At 37.2% G+C, this 20,697-nt stretch overlaps 10 protein-coding genes across 10 annotated transcripts; 6 read left to right on the forward strand and 4 right to left on the reverse strand.

Moving 5' to 3' along the window:
* Positions 1 to 188: 188 nt before the first annotated feature.
* On the reverse strand, positions 189 to 1,046 carry FDP41_012590 (uncharacterized protein; the record flags this gene model as incomplete). The annotated part of the gene is made up of 2 exons (XM_044703126.1): positions 189 to 691; positions 998 to 1,046. 2 exons carry the CDS (start codon positions 1,044 to 1,046, stop codon positions 189 to 191), a joined length of 552 nt encoding a protein of 183 aa, XP_044566043.1.
* A 392-nt stretch (positions 1,047 to 1,438) lies between these two features.
* On the forward strand, positions 1,439 to 2,554 carry FDP41_012591 (uncharacterized protein; the record flags this gene model as incomplete). Its single annotated transcript, XM_044703127.1, has 1 exon — positions 1,439 to 2,554. The coding sequence occupies one exon, from the start codon at positions 1,439 to 1,441 to the stop codon at positions 2,552 to 2,554; it is 1,116 nt and encodes a 371-aa protein (XP_044566044.1).
* Positions 2,555 to 2,821: 267 nt separating this feature from the next.
* Positions 2,822 to 3,664, forward strand: FDP41_012592 (uncharacterized protein; the record flags this gene model as incomplete). The annotated part of the gene is made up of 1 exon (XM_044703128.1): positions 2,822 to 3,664. The coding sequence occupies one exon, from the start codon at positions 2,822 to 2,824 to the stop codon at positions 3,662 to 3,664; it is 843 nt and encodes a 280-aa protein (XP_044566045.1).
* An 89-nt stretch (positions 3,665 to 3,753) lies between these two features.
* On the reverse strand, positions 3,754 to 4,143 carry FDP41_012593 (uncharacterized protein; the record flags this gene model as incomplete). Its single annotated transcript, XM_044703129.1, has 1 exon — positions 3,754 to 4,143. The coding sequence occupies one exon, from the start codon at positions 4,141 to 4,143 to the stop codon at positions 3,754 to 3,756; it is 390 nt and encodes a 129-aa protein (XP_044566046.1).
* A 649-nt stretch (positions 4,144 to 4,792) lies between these two features.
* Positions 4,793 to 8,441, forward strand: FDP41_012594 (uncharacterized protein; the record flags this gene model as incomplete). The annotated part of the gene is made up of 3 exons (XM_044703130.1): positions 4,793 to 4,925; positions 5,073 to 6,888; positions 6,986 to 8,441. 3 exons carry the CDS (start codon positions 4,793 to 4,795, stop codon positions 8,439 to 8,441), a joined length of 3,405 nt encoding a protein of 1,134 aa, XP_044566047.1.
* A 132-nt stretch (positions 8,442 to 8,573) lies between these two features.
* Positions 8,574 to 10,054, reverse strand: FDP41_012595 (uncharacterized protein; the record flags this gene model as incomplete). The annotated part of the gene is made up of 2 exons (XM_044703131.1): positions 8,574 to 8,891; positions 8,963 to 10,054. The coding sequence occupies 2 exons, from the start codon at positions 10,052 to 10,054 to the stop codon at positions 8,574 to 8,576; spliced, it is 1,410 nt and encodes a 469-aa protein (XP_044566048.1).
* Positions 10,055 to 10,252: 198 nt separating this feature from the next.
* Positions 10,253 to 12,088, forward strand: FDP41_012596 (uncharacterized protein; the record flags this gene model as incomplete). Its single annotated transcript, XM_044703132.1, has 1 exon — positions 10,253 to 12,088. One exon carries the CDS (start codon positions 10,253 to 10,255, stop codon positions 12,086 to 12,088), a length of 1,836 nt encoding a protein of 611 aa, XP_044566049.1.
* Positions 12,089 to 12,205: 117 nt separating this feature from the next.
* Positions 12,206 to 13,971, forward strand: FDP41_012597 (uncharacterized protein; the record flags this gene model as incomplete). Its single annotated transcript, XM_044703133.1, has 4 exons — positions 12,206 to 13,041; positions 13,165 to 13,403; positions 13,495 to 13,787; positions 13,849 to 13,971. The coding sequence occupies 4 exons, from the start codon at positions 12,206 to 12,208 to the stop codon at positions 13,969 to 13,971; spliced, it is 1,491 nt and encodes a 496-aa protein (XP_044566050.1).
* Positions 13,972 to 14,195: 224 nt separating this feature from the next.
* Positions 14,196 to 15,707, forward strand: FDP41_012598 (uncharacterized protein; the record flags this gene model as incomplete). The annotated part of the gene is made up of 1 exon (XM_044703134.1): positions 14,196 to 15,707. The coding sequence occupies one exon, from the start codon at positions 14,196 to 14,198 to the stop codon at positions 15,705 to 15,707; it is 1,512 nt and encodes a 503-aa protein (XP_044566051.1).
* A 980-nt stretch (positions 15,708 to 16,687) lies between these two features.
* FDP41_012599 (uncharacterized protein) lies at positions 16,688 to 20,341 on the reverse strand (the record flags this gene model as incomplete). The annotated part of the gene is made up of 1 exon (XM_044703135.1): positions 16,688 to 20,341. One exon carries the CDS (start codon positions 20,339 to 20,341, stop codon positions 16,688 to 16,690), a length of 3,654 nt encoding a protein of 1,217 aa, XP_044566052.1.
* Positions 20,342 to 20,697: the final 356 nt, after the last annotated feature.

Genomic DNA, 20,697 nt, shown 5'->3' on the forward strand with positions numbered 1-20,697 from the left:
TTTATTGTGTGTTGTGGACGTCCACAGTTTGAGTGTATTTGGATAATGGAAGAATCTAGGGGAGAATCTAGAGGGAGATTGTATGTGCATCAACAGTGAAAGAGAAGTATTTGTACACATGATGTGAGGAGCAGAAATTTACAGTGTGCGCAGTGAATATTATGACGACAAGGGAGTCAGCGCTTGAATTATTCATCAGAGGCTGAACCAGCTTCGTCCTTCTTTTCAGGAGCAAGTTTTGCAGCTCTCTCATTGTACTTCTTCTTCTCATCCTCTGCCAAATTGTTCCACATCTTTCTCACCTTTTCTGTCAGCTTCTTTCCTTCCAATTTATCTGACTTGAGCTTTTCCTTGTTTTCCTTCATGTACAAGTTGTAGCCAGTCATTCCACGAGGTTTGGATTCTCCCTTTGCCTTGGTCTTCTTCTTCTTTGGCTCTTCTTCAGCAACCTTCTTTGGTGGACGTTTTCTGAGAGTTCTTCCCGAAGATTCTTGTTCAGTCTTGTTGTCCTCTTCAACGACCTTCAATGCTTCGGCCTTTTTGTTGTAGTCTGCCTTGTTCTCTTCGTAAAGCTTTTTGTACTTTTCCTTGGTTGCTTCGGAAGCATCGTTCCACAATTTGCTCAACTCCTTTTGGACTTCCTTTGGCTTGGCGTTCTCACCGAGTTTTGTTTTCACTTCAGCTCGATGATCTATTGAATGTTGTTGGTGTTGGTTGTTCGAACGTTTCGTGATGAAAAAGGCCATTCATCATCATCGGCAAATTCCATCATCACCACAACGAATTAAATTCGTTTGCAATATATATCAATCAGAATGTGGTTATAGATCAACATCAGCAGCGAGAAACGATTCGGAGTACATTCATATATATTGTTGGGTGTTATTGATCAATAACGGCCACAAAGCGAGGTAGGGATATTTTTGTAGCCATATATCAGCATTAGCAATCCTTATTAGAAACACCCTGAAATGTTTGTTTGTTGCAGTTTACATACCATTACAGAAGAGAATGTATGAGGAGGCTGGTCTTTTGAGTTCAGACATGGTTGTGTTTGTGGGTGTGTACTCGTGTGATGTACTGGTTTTTTAGTTTGTTTGAACGTTAGAGAATATTCTTTAAAATGCTTTATGAACAACGGCAAGTGATCGAATTGTGGGAGCGTTTGACGTTAGGCAATTCAAAAAAAAATTTTGGATCCAAGTTTTTTGTAAACTTTCCTTCCCACAAAATTTTGAGCCACTTTTGGATCGGGTTTAAAGTTGACCAATGGAAATGATGATGCTTGTATGCCGTAAAAGGGAGAACATTCAACCAAATACATGCACCTACCTTCGTATCTTACAAATTTGAAAGACGTTATTAGTATTACTCTTATCGAACAGAAACCAAAGAATCCAACCAAGCTAAAATATTGCTCATGTGATCACCACAAAAAATGTTCCCATCTGACACGAGCACGGAGATGGCTTTTCAGAGGAGCCGATTATTCTTTCTTGTCTTCATCATGTTGCTTCTGGTTAGCGTCGCTTCTCTCTTCGTGTCACTGAACGCTCAGGAATTATTAGAGTGTGCCACAACAACATCTTGTCCATGTGGAAGTGTGATTGTTCTTGCTGGGGAATGTGTCTGTCCTGATTGTCCAGCTCCCATTCACCCACATCATCCAATGGAAACAGTTCCTCCACTCTATCATCAGCACAATGACAGCAATGAATTGGAGACCAGCCAGACCACAAAATCACATTCACGGTCAGCTCGCTCCTCTCACGAGAAGATTCATCCTGATATGATCGAACAAGAGAACAATCACAAAACATGTCCACACTTCTATCAAGAACCAAAGTCACAACAAGATTGTCAATATCATTGTAAATTTGGAGGAGTTTTTAAATATTCCCACAAATTGAATTCGCTCTGTAACGAATGTGAGTGTTATTGTGGACCAAATCAAATGACTTATCAACAAGAACCTGTGAAGAATTGTGACAAGATTTGCCCAAATGAATATATTTTGGACATTGAACGAGCAAAGAATGGTTGCCAATCGAAATGTATCTGCTCAAAGAATATAGTTTATGACTATTTTCTTCAAGAGAAACAACAGTTCAATTCAGGGTCATTCCGAGAAAATAAGAAGCTCTATCATAGGATTTGTCTCTTCTTAGAGAAACACGCCAAGAATTCTCCCTACAGTTTAACTCGAAAGTCTTGTAATGAAGAATGTGGAAAGAATGGAGGCTCTCTCATTCCCTATCAAGTCGTGACAACAAATTCTGAAACTGGACAAACTGAGAAACATTATTGTTCCAATCAAGCCACATTTTGTAAATGTCATTCGAGTGAATCCAAAGAATCTACTATGGACCTTATTTCACACACTGAAGATATCCAGACAGATTCATCTTTCACAAGCTCACAATGTCAACACGAATGTGGTGGCTACCCAAATGTGGATTACGTTGAAAACATATTTCAGAGCGGAGAGATCACCAACGAGGACTCCATTCGAACATCATCTCCCCATAAGAAATATCATTGCCATTGCAAATAGACGCCTGCAATGTATTCTATTTGAATCTCTATCCTCAGGGTCATCAGGATCCAACACATTTCGAATTCGAAGGCAAAGAAAGAATCGAACCCACATGGCTCGTTCACTTATTGCTCAGCACAAAAAAACAAAGCCTTTCTTCCTAGTAGACCCAACCACTCACGCCATCCTCATCATCATAAGGAAGAATTTGATCATCAAGATCTTTTCTCTAGAAACCAAATATCAAACACCAATAATCCGAACCATAGAGCAAGTATGAAGATCATGCCAACTTTTGTCAAATCATCACCACCATTAATACTGATGGCAATGATAGCCACCTTATTTCTCTTCTACACAACACTCATTTCTGCTTCTGCTGAGGTGGCCACAGCATCTGTTTCTTCATCATCATCAACAACAACAACAATGGTACACCTCAAAAGGCTGGTAAGGGAGTCTGCCGAGTTATACCACTCCGCTCCTCAAGTGTTGTCTGAAATAGAGAAGAAACGAGGCTCATCATCCTCCAATTACTTTTATTCTGATTTCAAAACAGGTACATGGTATACTGGTGATTTTGAAACCTACGATGAAAACTGTATTGAGAACACATTTGTGTTTGTCAATTTAACCATTCCAAATTCGTATTCAATGATACTCAGTGCTCCTCTTCAACCAACAGATCGAGTGCATCTATCAGCTTGCTTAAAAGGCCTTAAAGATTCCTATCACTTGTGCGGAATTAAAGTTGAAAATGTGTCCTCGTCGGCCTGTGTACGTTATAGTCATGATGAAAAGGAGAGCACGGTCAAAGTGGCCATCAATTTGAATCCTCTCTCATGTATGGCTCCAGATTTTGATTATGATGGAAAATGCAGCATTAGCGAGTCAGCTCCCGAAATTATTTTCTATTATTCAGCTCCCGGTTATAATAGCACCATGTTGAGAAACGTGGTCGTTATTGTAGTGTTGAGTTTGCTCGTCTGTTGCTGTGGATGTATTGCTGTTATCGGAGGATGTGTGGGTTACAGGTGTTACAAAAAACGCAGTGCTAGAAAACCATCTAATTCTGGTAATATTCAATTGGATCCACAAGAACAATATGCAGAATTGGAAGACCTATAATCATGGTCTCCTTCGAATTATCATAAATTAACAATTTTCTCCAATTTTTGAGCTATTTGAGATTGTAATGCTTGACTTGTTCGAACTGTTTATTTCTTGCATGAACAGATCTTGCAGCCATTCTTTCCAGTGGCCAATCCTTTGGAGCAATACATTTTACAAACAGGAGGACAGCATTTGCAGATTTGACATCCTCGACGATCTTTCATGAGACCAGTGCTGCAACGAATAACGCATGCCTTGTTACTACATTTACTGGTATGACGTTTCTTGCCACCCTTCTTTTCCTTTCCTCTGCTTTTCTTTCCCTTTCCTTTGCCTTTTCCTCGTTTGCCACCTTTACCTTTGCCACTTTTACTACCTTTTCCTTTGACAGCCAAAGTAACGCTTTCATGTGAATTAAGAGCTCCATCAACCGAGAGAGCTGCCACAGCCAAAAAGGCAAATAACAGAAGAAACAAAATCACAACTTTGCGCATGATGTTGATTGACTTTTTTATGTTGTTTTTTCGATCCTTTTATGTTCTAATATCTGCCTCAGGTTCATGAAGCAATACTGATGTCAGTGAGAAAGATCAGAACTTGAAGTTACTGTTGTAAAACAGTTCGTGTTGTGATGACATGATATGATCAATGTTCTTCTCTTCACTAAGGTTCGTGAAACACATGTTCGTCATAAGTGGGAGACTGCATCCTCTCCGTCGCACCTGACAACAAGGCTGACAATGAAAGAGAAAAAAATTTTGCTTCCAGTTTTTCTCTTGATTTACCTTGTTTTGGAGAATGTACACCAACATAATGCAATTGCATGCTGTTCATCTTTCCAAAGCTTTAACAGTACTCACATAATGTATTCGTAATTTACCCAACTTCTGTTCGATGATGTCCACAATTAGAAACAACTACAAAATCATAAAGTAAAGAACAAAAATGGTAATTTTGCAAGCTCGGGATCCAGTAAAAGACTTTTTTCTTTCTTCAAGAATATAATCTTCAGTATACAACAAAGAAAAGAATCAACCAAGTTGTTGTTGTGTTCGACCATTCTATAAGATAAAAGCCCCGAATTGAATCATTGTCTATAATCATCACATCACGATCAACACCTATAATCATCTTTTCATCATCATGACTACTCATTGTTCGTTTTTCCACGATAGAGAATTGAGTGAAGCCATCGGATACTACACTGATTTACAAAAGCAAGAAGAGGATCAACAAACTCTGAAGCAATATGTGAATTTGAAACTGTCTGCCTCAGGTAAGGCTTGTTCTAATTGTTTGGTCGTATTTGTTGAATCCAATGATATGACTGGATTGTGATGAACACTTTGTTGATTAACTTTGAAAATTTGACAACAAAAAACAACCGGAAATTACTTCTGCTGATGTTCAATTATTAATGCAGGTCTTCCATTGTTTGGAAAGCTTGATAAATTGTTGCAAATTACTGATCCACTCCTCAATGCTTACAAGGAACACAATCGCCTTTTGGAGGATTATCAGTGTCCCATTGATAGACGTATTCAGAATTTTATTGATTCCTATGCCCAAGAGTTGAAAGGAACCATTGACTTGCATGATCTTCGCCTTCCTTCAAATAGTTTGGAATTAGATCGAGTTGGAATGGCAAGACTGTTGTCACTTCCTGGAGAGGGTGATTATTTTGAAAATGAAATTATTTGTAGCTACAGATTGAAACAAGGGGTGTTGCATAACCCTGTGAATGACAGAAGAACCACTCAGGGCTCTTTTCACATTGCACAAGGAGGTTTGTTAATTCCTGCCGACAAGAAAGAGGTCCCAAAGCTGACATGGGCTCTCCTTTTGAAAGCTGCCCTTCATCCTCCCGAATCTTACATGGTTTTACCTTACACAAGTCAGCAAGAAGAGGAAAAAAGAGCCAAATGTTGGGTCTCTATCATGCTTCGTCCACTTGTTAGCCCAGCAGTTCCAGGAGAATCAGAGGAAAAAACAATGGAGTGCAGATTCTTTGCTCCAGGTTCTTTGGTTTCAAATCTTGATTTCATCGAAGCAATTTTCGGAAATGCTGGTCACGCTTGGTACACAGCAAACGATGCCGCCTTGGATGTTAAGAGATGGTCAGGGCATACTGGTTGTGTCATTTTGGCTCCTCATTTAACAAAGATTCCAAAGAAAGATCTTGGTTTGCCTCACATTTCTCAAGCTACTGAAAGGCAAAAGAAAGAAGGAATGTGTTACGAGAAGGACACAGAATGTTATAACGAAGGAGAAGCCTTCAAAATCACTGCAAGAACAAGTGAGGGAGTAATTGTGACAATCATTGCTGACAATTACTTTGGTTATTGCAAGAAGGAAGTCAAATCTCAAATTACCTATGCATGCAATTTATTTGGAAATTGCGAGGAGGAGCATAGCGGTGGAGCCATTGCATTCCCATCTTACTACTTGGGAGATACATTCAGATTGAAGGATTTCCACATTGATGAACAGTACCGTTTCAAAATAATGATCGAAAGATGTAATAAGAGAATGGAGGTTCACGAAGATAAGGGTTATGCCACTGACAAGGTTTATCCAGACATTATTTATGTGCCAGAGGATGCATACTTTACATTGCATGGCCAAACCATAACATGGTCACATTATGAAACAGGAGAGAAGGTTACAATGAAATTGAAACCATTTGTTACCTACATTTTCCCTTCAGGATATCGAGTTGAAATGATTCAAGAGAAATCAGGATTTGCTCTGATTGGTACCGTTGGCACAGGCACCTATTGTCACAAGCCAAGTACTATCAGTGGTGGTGGTAAAAGTGAAATTAGCAAATCTATTGCCGATGCCATCATTACAGGCCCAGTCATTGTTGCCAACTTTATCAAGGATCTTGAGGAAGTAGAAAAGCTTATTAACATGGATTATAGTAAGCGATTTAAAGACCCATCAACTGTTGACACTCGTCCAGTACTCAGCTCTGAAAGATCTCTTGGAAGTGTCGTCAAGTTGTTGACACCTAGCGAACTCTTTACTGATGAATATAATAATTGGTTGAATTCAATTCCATCATATCTGAAACAGCTGCTCTTCGTTATCAAGAGTTTGTACAAGCCATCATGGGAAGGAAAATGGAAGGAGAAGTTTAGTGTGGACTTGGTCAATGGCTCTTATGGTAATAGCTTAAAGTATAACAGAGAACCAGTCATTGGTCATTATATGCGTGTTGGTTTTGAAAACAACTCGTGGAGAACATTTGAGTTGAGAAAAGACTTTACACCTGCCTTCAAAATTCAAACCGAGGACGATATTACTGCATCTGTTGTTGTTCCTGTTAAAAAGCTGCAAAGTACCTACCTTCAAGAAAAAGCCAAGAAAGGGACTCTCTGTCAAACTCTCCAAGAATGTGGAATTTAGATTGTTCCAAAGACCGGACGATTGCATTGTCAGGGGTTATGACAAGAAGGCAGAAGCTGACTTGGCCACTCCTAATACATTTATTTGTAACTTTGAACCTTTGACTCAACAAGGCGTTCAGGAAATTCTTGACGACAATATTAATTTCCTTGCCTTCACTAAACCTCAAAGAACACTCCTTGAAGAGTTCGCAAGAGAAGGAAAGCCAACCTATTGTGTTGCATCCTCTAACACAAGAGTAGTTGGACCTAATCAGCGCTCCAAGAATCCAAGATATTTGCAAAATAGTGAAGAATTAACCAAACCAAGAAAGTACTATTTGGCTGAAGTGTGCACTCGTTTACATCAAGTGCTTTCTCCTTCGACTCAAGTAGTGTATCCTGTCGATGCAGTCATTTCTGGAAGAAGAAATAATCCAGAAAGCAAGGGATGTCCTCCATTGTGTGTTCACAATCCAATTCACTACTTTGAATTACCAGAATTATTCATGGAATACATTAGCTCAATGACTGGACGTTCTCCATCAACCACTGGATTTGGTTCTGAAGGTGCCTTAACCAAGGGGCCATTCTGTCCCATTGTTTCAATCACAGAACTTAACACTGCTCTCGTCTCCATGTTGGTGACCGGATCGGATGGCTTCTTTTCAAGTGCAGGAACATTGGGTTCAAATTATCGTGTTGATCATGACATTTCACTTCTCATTCCAGAACTTTGGTGTAGAATGAGACCAGAGGAACGCGATCCACAATATCTAATTCAAAATGATATGCTTGAAAAGATGAATGATTTTGAATATAATGGAAAGGTGGTGAATGCGAGCAGACTTGGCTATCGTATTACCAAGAAATTCGTGAGAGCTTTCTTCGGGCGTGTCTTTACTAATCCTGGTTCTGTATTCACAGATGACATGCTCCAACCTGAGAAACAATCAATGGAAATTTTCGTTAAATCTCTTTCAATTATTTTAGATACTTACAGAGATGTCGCTCGCCAATACTTTGAGGATGGTTCTGTTGAAGGAGCTTGTCCACCTTTGAAGGCCGTTCTTCACGTCATGGCTTATGGTCATTACGAAGGAAAGAGCATTAATGATCCTGAAATTCGTAAAATGTTTACTCTTGAATCTTTGTTGGAGAGTAATTGGTATAAGGAAAGACTTGCCACAAGACAACAGGTACTTTTGAAACAGCTCCAGAAGAGCAAGGGATATCTTTTGAACTTTACCAAGCAACCACACTTCAAGGATTTAAGAGGAAATCTTAAGATTGACGAGAAGCTTGATTTTGTTGAGAAGGAACTTGCAAGAATTTCTGACAATTCTTATTTGGAAGACATACTTGGATGCCTTGGAACTGACCCATACATGTACAAGCAATAATGATCAATAATTAAATTACAGCAACTGTTCTCCTCATTCGTGTCTTCAAAGTGTTTGTTTTGATTCATGACAAAAAAAAGAAATCTTCAACACCACAGAATGCAGCATACATTGATTTATAAGACAGGCTCTTTAAATTTCAGATTCTTCAAGATCCCATGCAAATTCAACACTCTCTGTTCCACAGAGCATAAAGCTTGGATAAACTGGTAATTTAACATTTGTAAAGGTAGCCAACTTGTTGGTAGTATCATTCTTGTAAAAATTCAATTCTTTCTTGGCACAGAGTAATTCAATGATGACAGTATCGCCAACACCATAACTACAACCCACCGATTCATATTTTGTGCTTCCCTTCATGAATTGATTCCAAATATATCCGTTATGTGAAAGCATGTATGTTCCGTGCTTATCATATGGCGAGAAGGTAAGTTTTTTCTTTTCAACAACCTGTTTTAGAAAAGAAATTCCAAATAATAATCATCAGCAAAGGCAAGTGAATAAAAGAAAAAGTTACTTACCTCTTTCATAGCAACACCCATTCCAATCCATGAGTTGAGTGTAATAATCTTTACCTTCCATCTGATGATGGCAGTTGAACCAGCATTTCCTAACATGGTATTGACATAGATACTGGAATAGTTGGAGGTCTTCTTTGTAATTTTCGAACCAACAACCTCGGTGGCACTCTTCTCATAAATAAACTCTGGTTCACCATAAATTGAAAGCAACTCTCCACCATCATCACTGAGCATAAGAACGGATCCATATTCAAGTTTTTTCTCCAAAGATACCAACTCGGCAAGATACTGAGATCTTGTTGCAATATCTTGTGTGGTCCATTCTAAAACAAATCTCAAAAATGTTGATGGTTCGCAATTAATGCCTTTGAACTCCTTTCCTTCTGCGGATGGTCGTAACCATCTCATCAACATTTCATAATCCATGGACAATAGAATTTTTCGTTTTTCCAAATTCTTACAAAGTCCTGAGAACGTCTTCAAGATAAATAATACACTTCTTTTGATCATCTTTTCGGTTAAATCATCAGCAATACCACCATTTCTTTCAAACTTGGAATAGTACTCGATGAAATTTTCCAACGCATTTTCACTCCTCAAACCACCCACCAGAAAGTCTGCACATTTTGATCGGAGCGATACCACTTGATATTTATCGGCAATGAAATAGTATGCAAGAACCTCGCTTTCGGGCACTGTGATCTCTCCCGTATAGCAGAACTCTAACAATGGAACTAACGCCTTTTCTTCACTTTCATCATCAACTTCAAGTTGGTTGTTATCCTTCTCGGAGAACCCTGCTTCAACAAGAGCTTTGAAGAACTCACTTCTGGCAGCCAATATTCCCTTGTAAACATGAAGCGTCCTTCCAGTTTGTTTCAGCACAATTCTGAAATCAGAATATTCCTCGCGATCAAAGATGGATTTCATGCCTTGAGCATTCATATCCTTGTAGACTAACTTTTTCTCTTTCAAGGAGGGTTCATTATTGTCTAATGCCATAGAAGAAGATCCCGACGAGGTTTTATTCGAATCATCCACAAGACCCGCAACATCACCCAACAAATCCATCTCTTCGGAGCTCAAGGACATTAATTTTTATTTTTTTTTTTTGATTTTGGAGATTACACTTCCAAGTTCATCCATTCGTTTGCTGGAAAAAGCAACCGTTCAAATATAACTGTGCCCTTACAAAGAATACAGTTCTTGGATTCTATATAGCGTCTCATTTGAATTGTAGGATAGATAATAATAGAACAATTTGAACAATTTGTATGCATTACAAAAAAAATGTCCCAACTTGCAAAAGTCTCTCACTCACCAACCACCTCAACATGGATGTCGGGACTGGACGACGTTGCCTGGCTCACTATTTTTGACTTTCTTTCCATTTCGTCGTATGGTTCCGTGGTTCGACTTTGTAAAAAATTAAATTCTCTCTTTTCTGAATATAAATTATTTAAGCATGCACAACAAATCCTCACGAAAGAATTACCTCCATTCGGAACTCGAAAACCAGAATATTTCTTTTATTTTTACAATACTCCGAAAACCATTCTGGAATACATGACCTATTACAAATTTAGTGCAAATTATAGAAATGATCATATTTTAGAAAGAGTGAATTGGATAGAGCCCAATATTGTCTTAAAAGATGAATTGTTAGGAAAGTTTGCAAACAACATGTACATTGCTGAATATTTTGTTTCAAAAACGAAGGGAAAAATTCTAGTGGATGCGCCATCGGAATGGTTGGAACATCGAGAGTTGATGAAGAGTGTTTTCTCTCTTCCTAAACAAGGCTCGTGGTTTATATTAGTGAAATCGCCCTCCATTCGAAGTGACTTGGATCTTTGTAAATTAGCATTTCAAAATCGTCACCCAAAAGTATCTCGTTCGATTATTGAGAACATGATTATGAAGACTGAAGAATCTCAAATTGAAGCCATCAAGTTCTTTGGATTGGAATGTTTTCCATACATTACGAATAAGAATTTATTTTCAGATAAGGAACTCATGTTTAGAGCCATTCGAGCGAGCATTCCTCACAAAATTCATGCATCATCCACAAATATCCAAAATTACATTCCACTTGACTTGGTACAAACCAGAGAGATGATGCTCACATTGATGGAGGTGAGCGCTAAATATATTCTTAATTGTTCTCCATCCTTTTATGAAGAAAATATGGACTTGGTGACCATGGCCGTCCAACAAGATCCTGAAATACTTTGCAAATTATCCACTCCAATCATATCAGCACTAGAATATCAAACGGTGAAGCAATGTCTTCAGCAGCAACCACTAATCTTTTATTGCCTTCCATTACATTTGAGACAAACTCCTGAATTGATTTATCTTACTTTTCAATCATCCTCATTTACTCTTTCTCATGGAAATCCATTATGGAAGCAAATTTGTGATGGAATCACTCAATATGATGCGATCAAAGCATTTGCAGATTGTGGACATCTCAGCATGATCCGTCGATTCATAAAGCTCACTTCTGAAATGGATCAAAAAACTCTCAACTTGCTACTCACAGATATTTCTTTAAAACGACTCAATCGCTTCCTTTCATGTGCTCCAGATCGTCCAGAATTTGTATTTACCAAAGAATATATATTTCCAATGTTGTGTAAACAGTTCAGACTTCATGAATATTCTTTTGTGGCATCCTTGTTACAATATCGAGACTATATATTGAGAATGATCACTTTGAATAGAGATCCATTGACTCTCGATTTAGACATGATTCGAACGGATCATGTATTGTATTTCATTGTGGCCTTTCCAATTATTAATCAAAACATGGATGAGAGCGTTGTGTGTGAAGAATGCAGAACGATCATACTCAACTTGTGCAAGAATCGTTTTTTCAACCTCTCATTGATGATGGATTTCATTCCATCTGTTAAAGAACTCATTCTTTGTGACACTAATTTTGTGTTGCGCATTCTTGAGGTGAATGTGCAGTTCTATCGAATTCTTCCAGCCCAATTAAGAAATTCGAAAAAATATCCAGAATTGGCTTTAAAGGTTTTGCATGATGGGGAATTACGAACATATGTGAAAGGAATTTCCTCTACCTCTTCTTCTTTCCCTTCAAAAACAAATTGTGATTAATAGAAGGTGGCACAGATCCGATTTCACAATCCAAATATGGACAAGTTCACACTACATTGAAGAGCGCATGATCTTGTCATCACAAAAAAATACAAAAAATTTGATCTCCATTCAAACATGGTCCGTTCCATTCCACAACATGACGTCTACACGTGTGGAGAAAATTCCTATGGTCAATTATTCACCTCTTCCTCTCATCATGCAGGAATTCCAAGCCGAGAATTCACTCTCAACAATGGTCTCAAAGAAACATTGAAAAATCAAAAATTTATTACACTCATTGATGCAGGTGATGATTTTACAGCTTTTGTGACTCATGATAATTGTTTGTATATGAGTGGATTTAATGCTGATAATTTATATGGACTTCCCATCACAGAGGACAAGATACGACAAGAACAACAGCAACATAATTATTTTAATAATTATTATTATTCAACATATGCTTGTAACACTTCAACTTTTATTGTCGATGCTCCCACTCAAGTTCCAGCCAAGTATTTCAAAAACGAGGAAATTACACACTTGTCCTGTGGATCGAATCATGCTTGTGTGGTTACTGATCGAGAACATGTTTATGTGTTTGGATTATTGCCATCTGAAACAAAATGTGTGAAATTGATTCCAGAGAAACATTTTGATGATAACTATGTGATCAATATGAAAGATGAGAGAAATTTAGTATCATTGATTGGATCAGGTCTAAATTTCACAGTCTTGATTGTGAACTCGATGGATATTTATATCATGACGCGAAAATATTCAGAGACTCCACATCCGTACTATTACTATAGTGGAGAAACGGCTTCACAACAAGATACTTTTCCTTATCAAAAAGGAAAGTTTATTCATTTGAATAAGAAATGTAAGGCATTGAAGGGAACAACGATTCGATATTTGGCATGTGGAAGAGCTCATTTTGTTGTGGTGAATGAAAAGAATGAAATTTATGGGTAGGTTGGTGAACATGAGTATCTTATCTATAACAGTCTTTTTAAATGATGTGATCATGAAATGGATGATCCTTGTGTCGATCATTGTGTGAAAAATTTGTTGTGACAATTTTGAATATTTAGTTTGGGTTCCAATGCAGAAGGACAATTAGCTCAAAAAATTGGTACCAATGCGTTTCATGAAGAATTCTGTAAAATTACAATTCCAACACAAGAAACCATCACTGGAGTAGAATGTGGTTATTTGTATACCATAGTTATTTGTGGATCAAAAATATATGCTGCGGGAGATAATCAATATGGGTATGTGTGTGAAAATGATGATTCAAAGTTTTTACTGAATTTATACTCAAGACAATTGGGTAAGTTTGCTTTGAACAGAAAAAAAGAATGATCGAATTTTCATCATTTTCTCATGAATTTCATGCATTGTGAATGATTTCGAAAAATTAGGCCTTGGATTTAAACGTAGAGTTTATGAAATGACTGAAGTGATTTCTTGTGGCGAAGAAATTCGTGTGACTGCAGGCAGACATCACACACTCATTCATTTAGTAAGATCCAATCAATTGATGGCCTCTGGATTTAATAGCGACGGACAATTGGGAATAAGAGATCCTCCTGATGAACGTTTTGGACTAAGTGTGTCCAATTTAAGTCATCAAACCATTGTGAGAGAGTTTGTTCTTCTTGATTATAAATTTGACAAGAGGATTTCACATGTGTTGTGTGGTCGTGGTACTTCGGTAAGTTTTGAACTTGTTTTTAATTTCTCCATTAATTCCTATCATATCAACACAACATTAGATTATTGTAACACAAACAGGTTTTAGTGAGATGCAATTCAAACAAAAATTACATCTCGTTCAGTCCCATTATTGCAAATTCACTGATATCTCAATTATTCCAAATGAGAGATCATTGAGATAGATTGTCGAAAATGATGTCAACAAATATTTCTCTGCAGACTTTGATGGTTATGAATACATCTTTCAATAAAGAAAATAACGAATTATCTTTTAATGACACAACTCGAACCACAAACAACACAAATCACATCACTCTCATTCCAATTCAATCCCAAGGATGCAATGGTCCATGTCGATCGATTTAGAAAGATTGACATTATTTCCTCATCATGTGAAAAGAAAAAAATGATGTTCATAAATGGATCTTCTACAAGATTCCTTTGTGAACGAATCAAACAGGAGCATGGTTTTGACATCCTCAATGATCCAATCCCTACTTGGTATAAACCAGACCCATGGATTCCTCAATATCTCAAGAGAATAATTTTCATGAACAAATCTTCCAATATTAGATTGTGGCATTCGAGTGACCAATGGCATGAAAAAAATCTCATCCCTTACGGAAAATTCCCTAAAGGTTTAAGACAATTCCTGCTCTATAAAGATTGGAACAGATTAAGTATGTGGGTTCCTGACCCTAAAAATTTACAAGTGAAATTACATAATGACATCAAACATTCCAATCATGTCACCCAAATTCGCAACATTCTCAATAGCATGGATTTTGGAAAAATCAAAGACGAAAGCAAATACTACAAATATGTTGGTAACAACACATCCATGTCAAACCTCTTGAACAAAGCTACACTAATTGGTACTGACGGATCGTGTAACAATAATATTGCTGGATACGGTATTGTAACTGATCAGAATGTTTCCATCTCAAGTCACACCTTAGGACAAGGAACTTCCTACAACAGTGAAGTTCAAGCGCTCCACACAGTTGTTAGATTGCTAGATAACAACACTCCTAGAACAATAGTCATAGATGCGAAAAGTATTTATGACCAACTTTTCCAATTCAGAAAATCTAGAGATCCTTATGTCGAAGAAATTCGTAATTATTTAAAAATGAAGGATCAGATCAAAATTATGCATGTTAATAGTCATACAGGTAAACAAGATATCTATAGCCGCATAAATGAATTAGCAGATAGGGCTGCTAAGAAAGGTGCTGATTGTAACAATATTCTTACAAATATTCCATCCAATAATTGGTATATTATTATCAACAATGTATTATACACTCAAAACACTAGACAAACAATGTACAAACTTATATTTCAACGCCTCCACAAAAGAACATATACGCCAAAGAACCTTCCTCCCAAGAACAGAAAGTTCACCAACATTTACCCCTCAATAGGAATCGGTTTCAGAACCTTAAATCTAATATTTAAAATTAGAGTGAACGTGATGAAGACTTTGGAAAATTTAAACAAGATATCCAAGACGAACTTGCTATGTCCTTGCTGTAGTAGAGAGACAATGCAACACATTATTTTTGAATGTAAATACTATAGTGATATAAGAAAAGAAATGTTTAGGAATTTATATAATATCTCAATATATGCAAAGAATAACAAGAAGTTCTCCAAACGACTATTGTACCTCATCAAGACTAAACAAGATATCCATAGCCTAACAGGTGCTAAAGTTGGATTGGGTAAGAAATGGGACAAAGTATTTACTAAGGAAGCTTATCGATCTATTACTAAAATGTGGATGAAACGAAATCATTTTTTCATGGAAGAATTGAAACTCACCTGGAATGAATTTGAACAACAATACGATTTTAATCCCAATTTCATTGATTTGAACAAGTTTAAACTATACATGAAATACCCACGACCATGAATAATAATTGAAATTTACAACAATATTTGAAATTTACACTAACCTTGATGACAAACAATAATTGAAATTTACAACAATAATTACACTAACTTTGATGACATGAACCACCTTTAACTGTACTAATTGCACACACAGCCATGAATAACGTTTGAATTTTCGAACAAATAAACGCATGGACAATTGCACGCTGCTATCAGAAAGAACCCAGATGCTGTCAAGAGCACCAAGACTGCTCCAGCTGTTGATTTTCCGAATTGAAAGTCTTTGTATAGTAGGATTCATCACTTCATTATCAGGAATTTTGGATAAAACATCACAGGCTGCAAGTCGTATACTTTTATGTGTCCACTTTGGGTTTCCTTTTGTGTCGTAAATATCGGGATTATGAAGCCTTTGATTCCAATTAGATAATCTTAGTCTTTTAAATTCAATGATAATAATTTATTTATCGCTTTCAAGCTTTAAATCACATCTATTATCTGAGTGATCTGTTTGCGTAATAAAATATATCCCACTGCAAAACATTTTTGTTACCCAAAGCATTCTTAGAATAAATACTGTCAAAGGATTCTGGGTTTGGTTGAACAATAGGCCGTAAAATATTGAATAAACTTGTCTCTGTTGGGTTTTTATAAAGTTCTGGTGTTTGTCAATGCAACATGTCTTTGCAATTCCGTAACAATTTCGTTTGGAATTGTAAGAATTAGCTAAATGTTAAATCAAGAATCAAACTTCGAAATGACACAAGTTCAGAAGAAGATGCCTTTTTGAGACGTTCAAGTAATGAGAGAATGGGAGAAGATGCTGGATCTCCACCTTTATGAGTTTATACTTTTCAGGATTTTCAAACATCAATTTGTTTGCAATTCTGCCACACTCATCAATAAGAACCAACTCATGAGTGTGAGCTTGTTTTAAGACAAAACACCAGATTATTAAAGCATCAGTTGGGTGGATATCAATATTCAAACCATTCCTTTTTATTTCAAAAAAGTTTCTATAGTTTCTTTCAATTTCTGTTTCGTGCAAGGTTTACACAACACTGCATCCACAGTTCTCATATATTGCTCCGTTGAGAAATCGGTCAAGGCATCGGCGGTGAGCATGATAATCTTCACCTGATCTTGATACTTTTGTCGAATTATTTGTGAAGCTTCCAAACCATTCTTTTTAGGCATGTGCATGTCAGTGAGAATGAGTTTATGTTTGTTCACATCAAAAGCTTCAATCAATTCTTGTCCGTCACACACTGCATCTGCCTGTCCAAATCCTAGATTGGATAACAATTTCAAAAGTACTTGTCGATTAATAGAATTATCTTCTGCCACAATGATTTTGCTATTGGAACTTTTGGGACGTGGCGATTCATTAAATATTTGTTGTGTCTTTTCGAATTGTTCCAAATAATTTTCTTGAATTTGTAATTGTCTTTGAATGGCATTGTGCAGAGGTGAGTTAATTTCAGAGAGTTTGAGAGTGGAAGGTATGTTATTATTCTTGGAAGAAGATTCTGAGCTATCCGAAACATCTCCACCGCCACTACTACTCACTTGTTGTTGTGAAAAAGGTAAATTTGTGGAACTTGATCGATCAAGTTCACTTGTTGTTGATTCATTGCCACTAGTCTGTCCTGAACTGAATCCTGACTGAATATTCATCGTCATTGCGTCTTGTTCCTTCTCCTCATTGGTAGTCACATGAATCGATTCCACTTGAAAAGGTAAATAGAGAGTAAATGTTGATCCAATGTTTGGCTCTGATTGCAAATCAATCCATCCTCCCATTTGATCCACAATTCTCTTCGCTGTACAAAGACCTAGACCTGTTCCAGGACAAATGGCTTCATTTAAATTATGTAATTGTTGAAATGGTTCAAAAATGGCCTTTTGTTTGTCTTTTGGAATTCCAATACCATGATCCACAATTGAAATTTCAAACCATTCCACATTTTTCATGTCTCGATTCATACTGGAGAGATGCTTTTCAGAGAGTTGAGGTTGAGGTTCGACTTTGGAACAATACAATTCGACCACACCATTGGGTTTTGAAGCTTTCACAGCATTGGTTAAAATATTTAACATGCATTGTTGAAGTCGAGTTTGATTGGCAAACACGATCAATGATTTGACGCTGTCGTCAATGTAACATTCAATTTTGATTTGAAACTTGCTCGAGTAATTTTGGAGAATATCCAAAATGGTGTGAATAGATTTGGAAATACTAAATGCAGAACTATGTTCTTGAAATCTTGTCAATTCAGTGCCAGAATTGTGTTCAATCGATGGATTGTCATCGTATGCTTTCCTAGTATTCATGGGAGTCATATTCTTTGGAGCTCGATCCAAATCAATAAATAAGAAAATATCTTCAATGAGAGTAAGTAAGACGCTATTCGATGCCTGAATGACTTCCAAATGTCCAGCTTGTTCATTATTCAGATTTGTTTCTTTCAAGAGTTCAATGCTTCCCAATGAAGATAATAATGGAGTTCTCAACTCGTGACTCACGTGTGACAAAAAAGTATTCTTAACTTCCAATGCTTGACTCAATTTTTTTGCAATGTCGGTCAATTTCTTATATTCGATGGAAATGTAGACACTTGCGAATACGACAAATCCACCAAAAATCAATACCATCGAAACAGAAGGAAAGTAATCAATCACAAAAGTTAGCAATTCTCTAAAAATTTCTCCTGTCGTGAGAGGTTTCTCAATGCTTGAGAAAAATTGAAATGTTTTGTACGCCATGTAACACACATAATGAAGAGCAATATAATAGAATGGCACTTGTGACCACAATACTGCTTCGAGATCTGCCGAAGTCTCTTTGGATAATTCATTCGTTTGATCCTCATCATTTTTCAAGGATGGATGTTGCTGTAATTCAAAATCCTTTCGATTTCTAATAAATGAATCTCGATATTTACAACCTGCAATGGAAGCGATTGAGAATAAACTCATTGGCGTCACTACACTCTTAGATTCAGCCAACAAGAATTTAGAACTGAAAAGCACTAAATTGAGAAAAACTAATTGTGTGCTGCTGAATCGATTGGGCATGTAGGAAGACAACCATGTCACCCAAGATTCATCTTTTTTCTTTTCAGAAATGTTCATTCTACTATTTGGTAAATCTTGCAGCGATCCAATACTTTTCCACACCGAACTGTCATTCACATTCACATAATGAGGTAAATCTCTTAGAAATGACCATTTCACACTCATAAATCCAATCACACACAATGTTGTTAAAATTGCTCCATTCAACCATCCTTTTTTCACACAAGTTTCAACAATCATAAATGTATAATCTAAAATAATTAACACCAACATGCATGTCGATTGAAAATCAATCACTCGTTTCCAATCTGTGAAAATTGAAGGAAGACATTCACTCAATCGTCGTTGAAAATCCTGATTTTGTTGTGACGAATGATGTTCATGAAAACCACTACTCGTATGAGTATTCGGTGTTCGATCCTGATGATGATAATTCGAATTTATAGTCTTCTTCATATAACTCGTCGTTGTTGCATTCATTTTCTTTCGTTCTTCCACGTGAGTATCTTTTAAAAACTTTAATCGACTCTCCTCCGATTGTCCCTTCTTTGTGGTCCATGAAAATGCCCTCGACTTGCCTAGTTCTTGTGTGGTTGATGGTGACGATGTCGTCGTTTTCGTCATCGTATTCGTCGTCTTCGTAGAAGTCGTCGTATTCGAGATGGAGGTATTCTTTGATGAGGGAGGGTCGTTGGAAGAGTCATCATCAACGACTGACTCCATCATCGATGGAGGTGACTGTGTCGGAGAAGGATGATTGTCACTCTCCGTTGTTGTTGTAGTTGAAGTACTATTCGTAGTTGTTGCCAAACTTGTTCGTGAATGGTTCATACAAGAAGATGTGTTTTTTTGACTAGTGTCGGCGTTCAATGACGTTGTTTTTGGATGGTCGTTGTGGTCCATGTTTGAAGAGATTCCGTGGACGAGGTTGTTGTTGTATTTCGATTTGGTGTCACTTGTCGTCGTTGTTGTGGTGGTCACAAGGCTTGTTGATTCATCGTCACCACCGTTAGAAGAATATATAGCAGTCGATGTTGTGTGTTCAACATCATGATGATTTGAATGTTGGTGATACATCATCATGTGGTGAGAGGAAGAAACATCTTCACTGGCACAGCGTTGATGTCCTTGTGTCAAATGTCCTCCTCGATTTCGAGAAGAAGAATTCAATGATGAAACTCCTTGAGGAAGGTATCCAAATTTTGACGTTCGAATGCACGTGTGTTGTTGTGTCATTGAATGATCCACATCCTTCACGTCGTTCTTGTCGTCCTTGTCTTTTGATAAAACACTTTTCGTAGACGACGAAGACGACGACGAGAAGGAAGAATTTGAAAATGAAGATTGAAGAGATGAACTTTGAGAATTATTTTCATGATGATTGGTTGTTGTTGATGATGATGAAGAGGTGGTGAGAATTGTGTTTGGCCATGAGTCGAATGCATTGAGGGTCGATACGGAATGAGGAGAAGGATTTCTTTGAAGTAGTAGCAGTTGTGATTGTTCTTCTGGGTGATGTTGCTTTTCTTCTCCAATGGAATGTAATGAAGAGGTGGGAGGAGGATTGGTTGGCATGTTATTGTTGTTGGAGGTGGTGGTGGTGGTGGTGATGGAAGAAGCAAGAGAGGTATTATTATCAAGACTTGTTGTAGCCCTTTGGTGACTGTCAAATGTCATTTGCAGGTTTGTGAAAAGTTGTAATAAGCAACGAGAGCAAACAACTGAGAGTACAATTCAGTTCTCAAGGAATGAATTCAATGAGGTTGTTCACAATTGCAAGAGAATGAGAGACTTTTTGTTGTGTAATAAAAAAAACCCGAACGTGTGTACACATCGAACACGTCTGTTTCGCAGTCAATCTTGTTGAAGGTGATGGATTGTTTTTTAATGTGTTGGATCATCTCACTTGGCTAGTGCGGTGCACTTGACAA

This window comes from Naegleria fowleri (assembly GCF_008403515.1).
Source record: "Naegleria fowleri strain ATCC 30894 chromosome Unknown tig15, whole genome shotgun sequence".
In the NCBI taxonomy this organism is placed as follows: Eukaryota; Heterolobosea; class Eutetramitea; order Acrasida; family Naegleriidae; genus Naegleria; species Naegleria fowleri.